Raw genomic sequence first — 14196 nt, forward strand, 5'->3', positions numbered from 1 at the left:
CAATCTTCTCTCAGTACCTCAGGATCATGGGCTGGGCTGCAAACACACCCTGGGGCTCATTAAAATGCAGAAATCCCTCGTGGTTTCTTTGTTTTTCTTTTAATTGTCTTCAAGGCAATTTTAAAACAAGCCTTTAAAATTTGTACTTTTTTTGGTTTAATTCAATGATGGATATTTTGTAGTTCAGAGAAGAGGTGATAGAGGTGTTCTCCAAGTGATCTTGATGCTGAGTGTCTCCTCAGGAGATCCACACTGACCCTGTATGATCAACCTTGCTCCTCACCCCCCAACCTCACCAGTTCTGACATGGCCCATCTTGGACTGACAGCTGATGCAGCTCCAAACACACTGTGGGACCCATTAAAACACTGAAAAACAAATTATTTTTCTTTCTTTAATTGTCTTCAAGACGTCAACAACAAATTGGAGTTGTTTTGTACTTTAGCTAAGGAGGAAGATTTTAAAGTGGAAGTCACAAAAAATATATATATTTTTATGAAAGGGAATGATTTACACAGAGCCTTGGGATGCAAGAGGGTCAGGAGGCAAAGGATTTGGATCCAAAGATAAGGGGGCAAAAGAGTTTTGAAGCACTTAATCATTGACCAATTTAGCAGTTTTCAAGTGATTCAATAGCATTTGCCACAATTTTAACAGTGACTGAATTATAGATTCACAATAACAACATTCATCACCACAGTCAATTCACACCCACACCCAGGCAGGGCTGTGTGGACACATCAAGAGCTGGGTGTGTGAAGGTCCCTCTCCCAAATTCTCCTTGTTGTCAGGGAAACACTGCCACAAATCCCTTTGTGTTTCCCACCAGACAAGGGTCACAGCTGGAGGAGTGTTTGTGGAGGGGGATCAGAATTGTCCTGGGCATCAGGGAGGGTCTTTGGAGTGTTGCAAACTGGAGGGTTCCTGAGCTGGGAGAGGCTGCCAGAGGTGTCCCACTGAGAGGGAGGGGCTGGGGAGCTGCCAGGGCCTCCCTCAGCCCCACTGGTTGTGGGCTCACAAGGTGACTGGCTTTAGTTATCTGCTGAATTTCCATCCTGGGGTCAGGAATGACTGGAGTTTCCAAAATATTTGGGAATTGCATCCAAACTGTTCCATTAGGGCTGTGATTCAGGCAGTAAATTTTCCAAGGCTTTCATGGGATGACTGATTATCCTGTGTTCCCCAACTGTTCCACTCCAGATTGTTCCTACCTTTATGGTCCAGGACCAGCTGGTCCAGTCCAGGGACACTTTCCCACAACCCCTGGTAGTCCAGGGGCTCTTCATTGCTCAGCTGGTTTGGTCAAGGCTTGTCAGGAGCTCCTGAGATCATACCTATAAGAAGGATGGGCACAGACTTAGTTGTAGTAAGACAAGTGATAATGGTTTTCAACTAAAAAAGAGCAGATTTGAACTAGATATAGGGAAGAAATTTTTTACACTGAGGGTGGTGAAACACTGGCACAGGTCACCCAGAGAGGTCATAGATGCCCCACCCTTGGAAACATTCAAGGCCAGGTTAGAAAGGGCTGTGAGCAACCTGATCTAGTTGAACATGTCCCTGTTCATTGCAGGGGGGTTGGACTAGATGACCTATAAAGGTCTCATCTGATTCAAACTATTTCGGATTCTATAGTTCTTTCTTATCCTGCAGAGCCAAGGCTGACAAGGATCTCCCAGGTTTCAGACCCAGCTGAGCATCCCCTTTGATGGCCCAGCTGGCAGCTCTGCTAAAAAGCTGCTGCAAAGAACCTCCAGACCTAAAGAATCTTTTGTGCTGGGCTCAGCTGTGGCTCTCAGGGCTGGGGGTTGGCTTTTGGCTGCCAGGTGCCCACCAGGGCTCTCTCACTCCTCCTTCTCAACTTCCCTTGGTGCCTGCAGGGTTGTTTCTCCCCCATTTCTCTCACTCCTCTCTGGGTTACAGCACCCTGGATTTTATCCTTTCTCCAAAGGGTGATCACAGAGGTGCCTCTGGAATTGCTTTTTGGCTCAGCTTTGGGCACTGGCTGGTCCATTTTGGAGCCACCTGAAACTGGCTCTCTCTGACACAGAGTCAACTCCTGATCTCCTCTTCCCTGAGGGAAACCTGCAGCCCCCTCCCTGCTACCAAACCTGATCCACAGGGTCAGTCAAGTGCCCAGGAATAGAGGAGGTCATTGATCCCATTATTCCTCAGGCTGGTTAAACAAGACTTTGTCCTCTTCCTGTCCCTGACTGCAGGTTCTTTCTGTCAGAGTAGAGCTGTGCTGGACCTCAGCCGTGCTTTGCTCCAGAGCCTGCTGGGGTGGGGGCAGATGGCAATGGAAGAGTTGGGTTGGGCTGGATGATCCTTGTTGGTCCCTTCCACCTCAGCACATTCTGTCATTCTGTGTTTGTTTGGGTTTGGTTTGGTTGGGTTTGGTCTTTTTCCCCCCTTTTGATTTTCCTTTCCTCTGACCCATGAGTTTTTTCTTCATTGTCTTGAGCCTTGCTGGGCACCTGATGGCAGGACAAGTTTATCCCACTCACTCATCTTGACCACATTTTTTGTCCTAGTCACCATTAACTAGATGAGGTTTCTCACAGACTCGCTGCAACTTGGCATCATCCACAAAGGAGTGGAAAGTGCATTTCATCCCATCACCCAGAGACATAATAAAGATGTTCCATAGGAATGGTCAAGGGCTGGTCCCTGATGGATGTCACCTGAGAGTTGCTGCCAAGAGCAATTTGTACCATGACTTTTGACCCTCATCAGTCATTCAACTTCCCACTCACCACATGTTTCACTTCTCCAGTCCAGCTGTCACCAGTCTGGCCATAAGGAGACCACAGGAGACCATGTCAAGGGCCTTGATAAAGTCTGGGCACACAACATTCCATTCCTTTCCCTCCCACAGGGTTCTTCAATCCCTGCCTTGTCCTTCCCATGCCTGGCATTGGCTGCAGGAGGACTTGCCCTATCCCCTTCCCTGCTGAGCCTGAGCAGTCTGGAACTCTCCCAACCCTCCTTGCTGTCCTGTTTGCAGACTGGTTCCATGTCTGCCTTTACCAAGGCCCCAGGAAGCTCTGGGATGGCTCTGGCCTTTGCAAGTCTTTAGGAGAGGTCTCCCAGTGACACTGCCCAGCCTTCTCAATATCCCTGACACACAAACATTTTCTATTATCCCACAGTTCCAGATTAGTCCTCAGGACACAACACATATTCTCATGGTTCTTCAGGAGAAAATTAGAAGTGATTTCATTAGAGAGGTCAACTGGTGGAGCAGCCCAGTCTGGTCTGACCCCACAGCAGTGCCCAGCCCAGGGTGCTGCAGAGCTCTGGGCACTCCCCCCACAGCCCCAGCCCCTCTGAAGGGCACAGCAGCTCTTGGGGGACACAGAGGAGTCTCAGCATCCCCATCAGCTCAGGGGCTGGACACTCAACATGGCAGGAGGAAATGGAGGTCAGGGAAACTGCAGGAGCCCTGGTGTCACCTGCAGGAGATGCCCAGCACAGCCTGACTGTGCCCCTCAGTGCCAGCCCCTCTGCCCAGCCCAGCCCAGAGTCCTGGCCCAGGGACAGAGCAGCCTGTCCCCAGGGGGGCTGCAGAAAGAGGTTTCTCTGTGTCAGGGATTCCTCTCTGCAGGCCCAGAAATGCTGCCTTGCTCTTCTGCAGGGACATCCCTTTGCCCAGGTCAGTGTGTCCAGACTGCCTTGGCCAGTTGCAGATCCCAGCCTGGGATCCCTGCAGGGCCCTGAGCTGGAGGTGCTGCTCTGCACAGGGAGGGGCTGTGGCACCCTGGGCTGAGCCTGCACTGGCCATGCTGGTCAGGGTGGGGAGCAGACCCAGCAGGATGGGGATCACTCCTCTCCACCCTCTGCCATAGTCCTGGAAGGCTCAGTAGCCAAGAACAAGGCTGGGCAGGTGAGACAAGTCACTCACCAGAGTCCTCTCTCTGTTCCTGCTGCGGCCCCTGGGGTTGCAGAACTCTCCTTTACCAGTTCACAGGCAGATTTAGTACTTGATCTCTGGGTGACTCCACCCTGGGCAGGATTCTGCTCCAGGGTTCCATTCCCTGCTGACTGGATGGGACAGGCTGTCCCTGCAGATCCTCTGTGCTCTCCTGCACTTCCTGAGTTCCTACAGACAAGTCCTCACCTACCATCAGAGCCCTCACAAGCTGCAGAGCCCCAACAAGCTGCAGAGCCCCAGGCAGGTGACTTGGAGGCCATTTGTCACTGTCCACCAGCACAGAACATCTGACCCAGCCCTCAGTCCCTCAAGTACCCCAGTGAGTCACTTCTCTCACTGCTGGGACTGAATGGGGAAACAAGCAAAGCAATGAGACTTTGCAGAGTCTATTCCTTGGCCTTGTTCTTTACACCAACCTTTCAAAAGAACAAAGTCTTCAGGAACTGCCCAGGGGGATCCCCTTTCCTGATAGAAATGATGTCAAGGAGCCCAGCTCTGTCCCAGCAGTGCCCAGGGCCTGTCCCTGCCCAGGGTCACAGGACTGACACCCAGCAGGGACTGAGCTACCAGAGCACTCAGGCCTTGGGCAAGGAGTAGAAAGGAGAGGCAGGCAGTGGAAAAACAGCATCTCTGAAAAGCTCAAGAGCTGCTGCTCCCTGGCAGTGCTCCTGAACCAGGACTCTTTACCGCTTCTCCTCTGCACACAGACACGGCCCTCCAGATTTAGGGAAGTTGTTGGAGGGAGAATCTGGAAAAAAGAATTCAAGACCTTTATTCTACTCAGAGATTGTGATTCCTTATGTACAGAATAACAAAGGCAGGATGTTTGACAAAGAAATTACTGCAGGAACTTTTATTTTGTTTAAATGCACACAGAGAATGATTTCACATTTACACAATTGTGGGTCAAAAGAAAGAGGTAGAGAGTGAATTATGTATGAGATGAAGAATAAATTTCTGTGTTAACAACATTAAAAGAGGAAAAAATGTAGGAAACGGCCCCCACCACCACTCTCAAAAGCTTTAGAAAGCAGTCTGGGCCAGTAAAGAGTTACACAATGAGTGTTGTGCAGAAGAAAAGACGCAGGTTTGATGCTCTTGAAAAGCATCCAGTCATCATTTTTCTCATGGCATCCTTGAGCTCCTGGTTCCTGAGGCTGTAGATGAGGGGGTTCAGTGCTGGAGGTAATACTGAGTACAGAACTGCCACCACCAGGTCCAGGGATGGGGAGGAGATGGAGGGGGGCTTCAGGTCGGAAAATGTGGCAGTGCTGACAAACAGGGAGAGCACGGCCAGGTGAGGGAGGCACGTGGAAAAGGCTTTGTGCTGTCCCTGCTGAGAGGGGATCCTCAGCACAGCCCTGAAGATCTGCACATAGGAGAACACAATGAAAATGAAACAACCAAACACTAAACAGGCACTAACCACAATGAGCCATATTTCCCTGAGGTAACCTGAGTGTGAGCAGGAGAGCTTGTGGATGGCAGGGATTTCACAGAAGAACTGGCCCAGGGCATTGCCCTGGCACAGGGGCAGGGAAAATGTATTGGCTGTGTGCAGCAGAGTATGGAGAAACCCAGCGGCCCAGGCAGCTGCTGCCATGTGGGCACAAGCTCTGCTGCCCAGGAGGGTCCCGTAGTGCAGGGGTTTGCAGATGGCAACGTAGCGGTCGTAGCACATGATGGTGAGGAGGGAAAACTCTGCTGACATGAAGAAATAAAAGAAAAAGAGCTGTGCAGCACATCCCATGTAGGAGATGGTTGTGGTGTTCTGGAGGGAATTGTGCATGGCTTTGGGGACAGTGGTGCAGATGCAGCCCAGGTCTGTGAGGGAGAGGTTGAGCAGGAAGAAGCCCATGGGGGTGTGCAGGTGGTGGTCACAGGCTACGGCGCTGAGGATGAGGCCGTTGGCCAGGAGGGCAGCCAGGGAGATGGCCAGGAAGAGCCAGAAGTGCAGGAGCTGCAGCTCCCTCCTGTCTGCGAATGCCAGGAGGAGGAACTGGGTGAGGGAGCTGCTGTTGGGCATTTGCTGTTTCTTAGGACAGAGTCTGTTCAGAAAAGGAAAGGACAGGGAACAATTAAGACAGCCCCCTCTCAGCAAAGCCAGTCCAGTTTTCAGGGAAATCCCCTCCAAGTCAAGGCATTTCTTTTCTCTGGTTTGTACTCTCTGAGGGTGCTGTGAGGAGCAGGAGCTCTGCCCATGTGCTGCCAAGGACTCAGCTTTGCTCTGCTGCAGTGTAGACATGAAGCTGGTTTGGGACAGCTCTCTTGATCACAGGGGATGTCACATGGAACCCACCTTTAATGGAAAAGTTCAATTCCTGTGCTGTTGTCTTGGTGTAATTTGGGCTGCAAAAGAGAGGTAGAGTGTATCCTTAAAAAAAATTTTGACTGGGTTTTTTGGTTACAGTCATAACACTTGGGGGGTGTATTTTTAGGGTCAAATTTTTCTGATGACAAATCTGACGAGTGTTGAGACAGGACAGGCAGAATGGCTGAGCTCTCCATTGCTTATTGCAGAGCCAGGAGAGCTGCAGTGCCTCTCAGCCTGTCCCATCTGCCCTGCACTTTCCCTTGGGCTACCTTGAAGATGACTTCACACACAGATTCTTTTTTAAAAACCCCACCAGGATCTGTGCTGAGAGCAGGGCAGTGCTGCTGGAAAGGGCAGCTCTGGGAAGTGTCCCCTGTGCCAGCCCAGAGGTGCAGCTGTGCTGGACAGAGCAGGACAGGAGCCCTCCTGCAGAGAAGCCAAGGGCTGGGACAGGAGAAAGCCCACCTCCAAGGGAAGGCTCAGCACTGCCCAGGATCCTGTGCTCATCTCTGATCCTGCCTGAAATGTTCATCTGTGAGAGTAAAAGAGTTGGAATTTCAGTGCAGCCTCCTGAACTGAGAGAACAATGTCTATGCTACAATGCCTAAGCAGGAAACACACATTATAACTAATTCCTTTCCTGTAGCCCCTGTCTTTTCTTAGATTTACAAAAAATTCCCCATTCAATATGGTATAGTGGTCTGGAGCTGTGAGCAGGTCTGACCCTGCAACAGGGAGACATGGAAAAGATCCTCCCTCAGCTGCCAGGTTTGCTCCTTGCCCACAGCCCTTCTGCCCCAGCCCTGGCAGCAGCTCCCCGGGCCGGCTGAGAGCTGCCCCTGGCAGGCTGCAGAGTCCCTGCCCAGCACAGCACCCTGGGCTGCAGGACCCTGCTCTGCCCCACAGCCCTGGGCACCCCTGGCTGCACTCCCGGCTTCACAGCTCTTCCAAAGTGCCCCAAAACAGCCCCCTGCTCACCCATCCCATCAGCTGGGGGTGGGCCAGCTTTAGGAGATGCCTCCAGGAGCTGCCCCTGCACTGCCCTGCAGCCACAGACTCACCATGTGCAGCCCTGCCAAGATTCCTCCTGCAGGGAGCTCTCAGCCCTCCTGCCAGTGCTAAGCCCCTTGAAGCTCTGTCTGTGCCCTGCTGGTGTCCCTGAGCTGCCCTGGCAGTGCCCTCAGCCCTGCTGGGCTGTGCAGAGGAGCTGCTCAGCAGCAGAGCTGTCTCTTTGAAGCTCTTCTTGCTTGCCAGGAGCTCCCTGTGTGCCAGGAGCCCGGCCCAGCTCAGCAGCACAGCAACAGCCCCAGGCAGCTCTTTCTCTGCCCCTCTGGGCTCCCTCCAGCTGTCCCTGGGGCTCCAGGGGAACCTGCTGGCACACAGCTGAAGGAAATAATGATGTGCCTTCTCTCAGCTGGGCACAGACACTTCTTTCAGCACTGTCATTTCTCCAAACAGACTCAGAGTTAAGTCCAAGAGTCCCCTTTTCATATCACATCATTAGACAGGAAACCCAGACAGTGCCCAGGAGGGATCTCCTTCACCTGCACTGAGGGAAGGACTCAGCTGAGTCAACAGAGGTGTCTCCTTGTAGCTCTGCAGACCTGGGGCCAGAAGGACACTCAGCTCCCTCCACAACCCCCATGGGCTGGGATTCCTCCTGCCCCACTTCAGTGGGCCCAAAACAGGCCCCTGCAGGTGACTCCTTGTCCCCGCTCCCATGGGACTGAATGAAGACCAAAGCCAGGAATGACCTGCTGGGACACAAAGCCCTGGTTCCTTCTGAGGGGCCAGAGGTGACCGAAATTCCTGCTGGGAACTGCAGGCTGCAATGGAGCAGTTCCTAGGGACAGGGCAGCAGCTGTGGGATCTTCTTGGAGGCTGCTGGGACATTGCTTTGGCCAACTTCAGTGGCAGAAGGGGCCCACATGTAGGACAGGAGAACCTGTTACTGTTCCTTCTGTCCAGGGCAGCCCCTAGAGGTCTTCAGGTGACCAAATGGAGTCAGGTGGCACAGGGAGAGAGGTCTCTCTCCTGTTCTTTATCAGGTATTTTTTACATGTCCTCAGAGTACAATGGCAGTTGTCTCATGGACATCCCTTCACTGCTGAACCTAATTCAGGGCAGCTGAGCCTGGATTGAACAGCCAAAGAGGGGCCTGTAGTGCCAAGGGAGGTGCCAGGGCTCTGCAGCACAAGTGCAGCAGCTGCCATGGACAGCACAGGGCCTGTGCAGGAACCCCCTCCCCATTCCCAGCAGTTGTGGGACAGGCACCACCCAGGGCTTCTCAGACACACTGGGGGCCTTTGGGGCAGGGAGTGAATCCCAGCCAGCAGGGACACAAAGGCTGAAGCATTACTGGGCCCCACTGAGGGCAGGCACTGCCAAAGCCTCCCCAGGGACTCCTTGGAGCAGCTCCTTGGAGGCCAGGAGTGCAGGCAGACAAAGGCTCTGGGCAGGCCCCTGCAATGCTGAGCAAAGCCTGCCTTGGTTTTGTGGAGCACAAAGGCCAAGGCCTGAGCCCCAGGCCCTGGCCCAGCAGATCCTGTCCCTCCCGGCTGGCTCAGGGCTGTTTGGGGGGCACTGGGATGGGAGGGGGAGGAACAACAAAGGCCCAAAACTGGGCAACCCCTGCCAGGCTGCTGAGGGAGGGGCGAGGCAGAAACCAAGGGCAGAACCTGCCAGGAAAGTTGCTTGTGGTGGCCTGAGTGGCAGAGGCAGCTGGCAGAGGCAAGGGGACAAAGGCCTGGGTGCCTTTGGGCCTTGCAGCCCTGCCAGAGCCCTTGGCCATCTCTCCTGCAGGCTGTCCTGCCCTGGCCCTGCTGCTGCTCTGGCCTTGCAGGCTGCACACACCCCTCCTGCTTTCCCACCCCCTCCCAGCAGCATTTCTAGACCCTCCCTGATGGCTCTGCACCAGCTCTGGCTGTTGCCATGTGCACTTGGCCTTCTGAACTTGGATCCTGAGCCCCTGTGCCACAGGACATCCCTCCCAGAGCCCAGGCCCTTCTCCTGGGGGTCACTGCAGAGCTGAGCAGATCCAGGTCACCTCCCATTCCTCTGCCAACCCCCTGGGCCTGCTCTGGGCCCTCCAGGTCCTTGCCCTGCTCCCAAGGGCTGTGGGGGTGCTTAATGGTCAGGGCTTGGGGTTTAGAGCTCAGGGTGGGGATTAGACAGAACTTTGGGAGGTTTGTTGTTCTGCTGGCAGTGTCTGGTTCATGATTAGGGGAAGAGATTTTTAGGCTGGGTTAGGATTAAAGCTTGGCTTTTCATACTGGTAATACAGATTTGGGATTGGGGTGGGTATTGCAGGACAAATAAGAGTCTGGAGTTCTGGGTTTGGGCTTTTTCTGGCTTGGAATTAGAGCAGTGGTGTCCTAGTTAGAACAACTGGGACCGATTCATCACTGGATAGGTATAGCCCAAACCTGTGTATTCTATGGACCTCCATGCCATTTCCCAGAAACTCTTGTCAAGGGGGGGGGGAGGGCCTGCCTGTGGGGGGATGTTCCTGTCCTCATACCCTTTTATGGAATTCCCCTCTCTGAGCATCCTCATACCCTTTTATGGAATTCCCCACTCTGAGGGAAGGATTGACCATTCCTTTTATGGAATTCCCCGCTCTGAGGGAAGGATTGACCATTCCTGCCTGAACTGGAGAATATATAAACCTGGAGTTTCAGAACTTTTCTACCACTCGTGGGACCCAGAGGAGAGGAAGACTGCAGCTCATCACTCTCAACCAGACTGAGACCACCATCCTCAACTGGACTGCAATCACCACTTTTGACCAGACTGCAACAGCTCTCCCACCAGCAGGTTTTTTCCCTTCTCCCTTTACTTTGGACTCAGGGGGGAGGGGGGGGCCCAAGGAACACCACTTTGTTCATGCCCCAGGGTGCTGGGTTATACATTTGGGTTTTGTGGGTTAAGACCAGTTGTTAGTTTGTATAATTGTACTTATTGTATTATTTTAATAATTTGTTATTCTGACTTATAATCTCTCCTTTGAGTTGAGTTCATTTCCCCTGCTGGTTAACTTGGGGGTGGGAGGGGTGACTGAGGGGAGTGGGGAGAGCGGGAGCGGGGTTGCCGTGGGGGTGCCTCGGTGTCCCCATGCCTTGATCCCTGGAGAGCGAGGGAGGCTGGAGATAGGGAGGAGCTTCGAGAGCCCTGAGAGCCTGGAGAGGGGGGGCACGGAGAAGGGGAAGCCTGGACAGTGGGGACCCCTGGGATCCCCTAGGACAACAAAGTGGAGAACCTGGAGAGGGGGAATTTCTGGGAATGCAGCATCCCGAAAGCGAGAATCAGAGGAGAAGGGAGCCTTGGGACCCCCAATACTCCCAGCATCTCTAGGTAGAACCCCCAGCATCCCAGAGAGGGGAGACTCTCTGAACCCTAGAGGGGGGAAACCAGAGAAGGGGAAATCTTAGGAGAATTTTTTTGGGCTAATCTTCATATTTTAGAGTATTTTTAGGTGAATCTCAGCTTTTCAGTTTGGGAGGGCAGGAGTCTTCTCACTATTTCTTACAGGCTTTTGCCTGAATCTCGATGATTTGGGGTTTTCTGGGCTGAGTCTTGGTGTTTTGGAGGTTTTTATGGACACAGGATGCCCAGTGAGTTCTAGAGATGGACTTGGGCAGGAGGAACCCCCAAGCCAACGTGCTCAGCCCTTGTTTTCCCCCCATCAGGATTTGTCCTTCCCAAAGCTTGGTCGGATGGAGGAGGAGGCTGCGAGGAAGAGGAAGATGCCTTGGGCCCCCCAGGCAGGTGAGGAGGAAGTCAGTGTCCCTTTGGGCGGGTGTTGTGCTGGCTCTGTCAGCCCAGCATGGCCCCGGCTGCAGGACAACCCCGCTGGCGCCGCCGTCCTGCCGGGGCCGGAGTTGGGGGGATGTCCTTGGCCTTCCCTGTGGGCCGGAGGCAAATCCCCTGCCTGTCCTTCTTGCTTCCTGCCCCAGGCCCCGAGCTGAGGACGGAGAGCGCGGAGGACAAATCCCCCCGTGAGACCCTGGTGGGAGAGGCCGTTTTGAAGGGCTCCCCGGCGCAGGAAGGCAGCGGGGAGGAAAAGGGCCGGAGATCCCCCCGCAGGAGGGGCTCCAAAGCCAGCCCAGGGTGCTCTGAGGAGGAAAGAGCCAGCCTGTGCCGGGAAGGCGGCCGGAGCTTGAGGGGGAGCTCTGAGCTGGTGGTCCCTGACCAGCCTCCCAGCAGGGAGAAACCCTTCCAGTGCTTGGAATGTGGGAAGAGCTTTAGGTGGATCACCAGCCTACTTACCCACCAGCACATCCCCACTGGGGAACGTCCTTACACGTGTGGGGAATGTGGGAAGAACTTCAGTGACAGCTCCAACCTTCTAAAACACCAGCACATCCACACTGGGGAACGTCCTTACACGTGTGGGGAATGTGGAAAGAGCTTCAGACAGAGCTCCCATCTGATCCGACACCAGCGCATCCACACTGGGGAACGGCCATACTCATGTGGGGAATGCGGGAAGAGGTTTCAGACCAGCTCCAATCTCCTTGTGCACCAGCGGACGCACACGGATGAGAGGCCCTTCCGCTGCACTGACTGCGGGAAGGGTTTCAGTCAGAACTCCACCCTCATCACCCACCGGCGCATCCACACCGGGGAGAGGCCCTACAAGTGTGGGGAGTGTGGGAAGAGCTTCACCCACAGCTCTAACTTTACCAGACACCAACGGACCCACCAGTAAGAGAAGCCCTACCAGTGCCCCGACTGCGGGAAGAGCTTCAGCCGCTGCTTCCACCCCGAATGAACCCCCTGATGCTGAGGCAACCCCTGGAGTCCAGTGACTGTCACTCCATCCCTTTCCACCACAAAGGGCCAGTCCCCTTTCACAGGAGCACGTTCTTCCAACAGAACCCTTCTTGGGGCTGTGGAGATTCCTGCCTTGGCCGGGGAGACCTTCCAGGTCTCTCCTGGAGGTTGAGAGCAGAGATCTCCCAATGAGCGTTGGTCTGGGGGAGTTCCATCCATCTCTAATTAATAATCATTGCTTTTGTGCCAGCTTGAGTAGATTTGCTTCAACAATTGCTTTAGTGTAGAGCACTGTCCTATCTTATCCTGTACTCCTGGTAGTTTCAGTATGTATACTGTGCAGTAAATAATTCTAAAGAAGATCTTTTGTCTTATCATTTGTAACCCTAAATAATTCATTTCTATCAATAAATCTGATTTTCCATCATTAAAACTTGGGAAACAAAAGTGGTTCAGTCACACCTCTGTAATTCCTCTAAACTGAAACTGTTGTCATAACCCAAGGCTGAGATTGGATCCAGCAGCCCCCAGCACCCCACAGAAAGTTTGGAGCTCAGGGGGGCCAGTCCCCTTTGCCAATCCCCCCGTGCCCAAAGACCCTCATGGGATCATTGGACTACCACCCCTTTTCCACCCTTCTCCCTGTTCCTCCCACTCTTCCGTGGTCCCCTCAATCCACAACCCACCTAGGATCACTTTTTGGGTCCCAACCTCTACTTTTTTCCTCCTTTCCCACCCCTTCCGCATCATCCCTACACTCCCCAGCCCCCTCATGCTCAGTTTGGGGGTCCCACCCTCCCCTTTCCCAACTCTTCTGTCCTCTCCCACCCATTTCCCATCATCCCCCAAACCTCAGTGCCCCTCCCTCCTCCAGTTTTGGGGGGTCCCACTCCCCTCCCACTCAGTTTGGGGTCCCACCACCCCTTTATCCCCTCTGACCCCCCTTTTCCCACTGACCTCCCCCTTCCCACCCCCCGCTCACCCGAGAGCTCCTCGCCCACAGCCGGGGGGACTCTCAGCACCACCAGTGCCCAGAGAAGTCCCCCAAGGAAAGGGGTTGGAGGGGGTCCTGACTGGGCTTTGAGTATGTTTGGGGGTTCTTGAGGTGCTTTGGGGAAGTGCAGGGGGGTTCCCAGCACCTTTTGGGATGAGCTGGGTGCCCATTGAGGGGCAGGTGCCCTCCTAAACCCCTCCAGAGCGGGATGACACGGAGAAACACAGGGGGGTCTCCATTCCCGATCCATCCCAGGGCCAGTTCTGCCTCCCCAGACTCAGCTCCAACCCTTGGGATTCCCCCACGCCATTTCCCCACTGCCCCCCAATAACCGGGACTGGGAAGAACTGGGAAGCTTTACTGGCATCACTGGGAGCAGCTGGGTGGTGTCAGAATAAAAGCAGGGATGGTGGGACACACGACCCCCCAAAATCCTCACAGGGACAGGAGGGGTCCAAGCTGGGCCCGAGGCCCCGGGGAGGGGCTGCGGCCGCCGCCGGCTCAGGAGCTCTGTGGGGAGAGAAAAGGGGGTGACAGCGGGGTGGGGGGTCCCCGGGGGGGCACAGACGCTCGGGGGGGACACACGACCCCCTGGGACCCCCCTCACCTTCTGGCGCAGGTAGAAGCCGAGCCCCAGCGCCAGGGAGACGAAGGCCAAGAGGAAGCCCCCGGCCCCTCCTTGGCAGCAATTGCTCAGGCTGATGGAGCCCGGCAGGGCCGGGGCCGCCGGCGGTGTCCGATCCCGGCAGGAAGCGGGGAGGGCCCGGCGGGGTCTGAGAGAAATAAATCAAGGTAGATCTCTTTCTTTTACCCCCTCAGCAGTGACCATCAAGAGCTTTCCCTGCTTCACAGCAGAAGCTCCACACAGAGCTCAAGAAAGTCTTTGGATGAATCTGCTCTAGGAAAGTTGGCCTTGGGCTTTTATGCTTTGTCACTGATGGATCTCAGTCACATATTCCCAGGCCAGTGAGCAGCTGATCTGTCAAACTCTGCTTCCAAAAGCAGGATGTGTGTTGGAAGGTTGGGGAACCAGGCTGGGTTTGGCACAATTCAACACTAAATCAACCCTTTGGCACCAGCAGTAACTCCCCACAGAGAGCTTGCAGTGCCTGCATTCTCCCATCAGATTCTTTTCCAGGTAGAACATCCTGATACAAGGGGTCTGTTACTACCCACCCC

At 54.3% G+C, this 14196-nt stretch overlaps 1 protein-coding gene across 1 annotated transcript; it reads right to left on the minus strand.

The window, feature by feature from the left end:
- Nucleotides 1-4985: 4985 nt before the first annotated feature.
- On the minus strand, nucleotides 4986-5960 carry LOC115307207 (olfactory receptor 14J1-like). Its single transcript, XM_029958224.1, has one exon. It carries the CDS (start codon nucleotides 5958-5960, stop codon nucleotides 4986-4988), a length of 975 nt encoding a protein of 324 aa, XP_029814084.1.
- Nucleotides 5961-14196: the final 8236 nt, after the last annotated feature.

Source organism: Manacus vitellinus, unplaced genomic scaffold, assembly GCF_001715985.3.
Source record: "Manacus vitellinus isolate BGI_N305 unplaced genomic scaffold, ASM171598v3 ctg7180002432424_pilon, whole genome shotgun sequence".
NCBI lineage: Eukaryota > Metazoa > Chordata > Aves > Passeriformes > Pipridae > Manacus > Manacus vitellinus.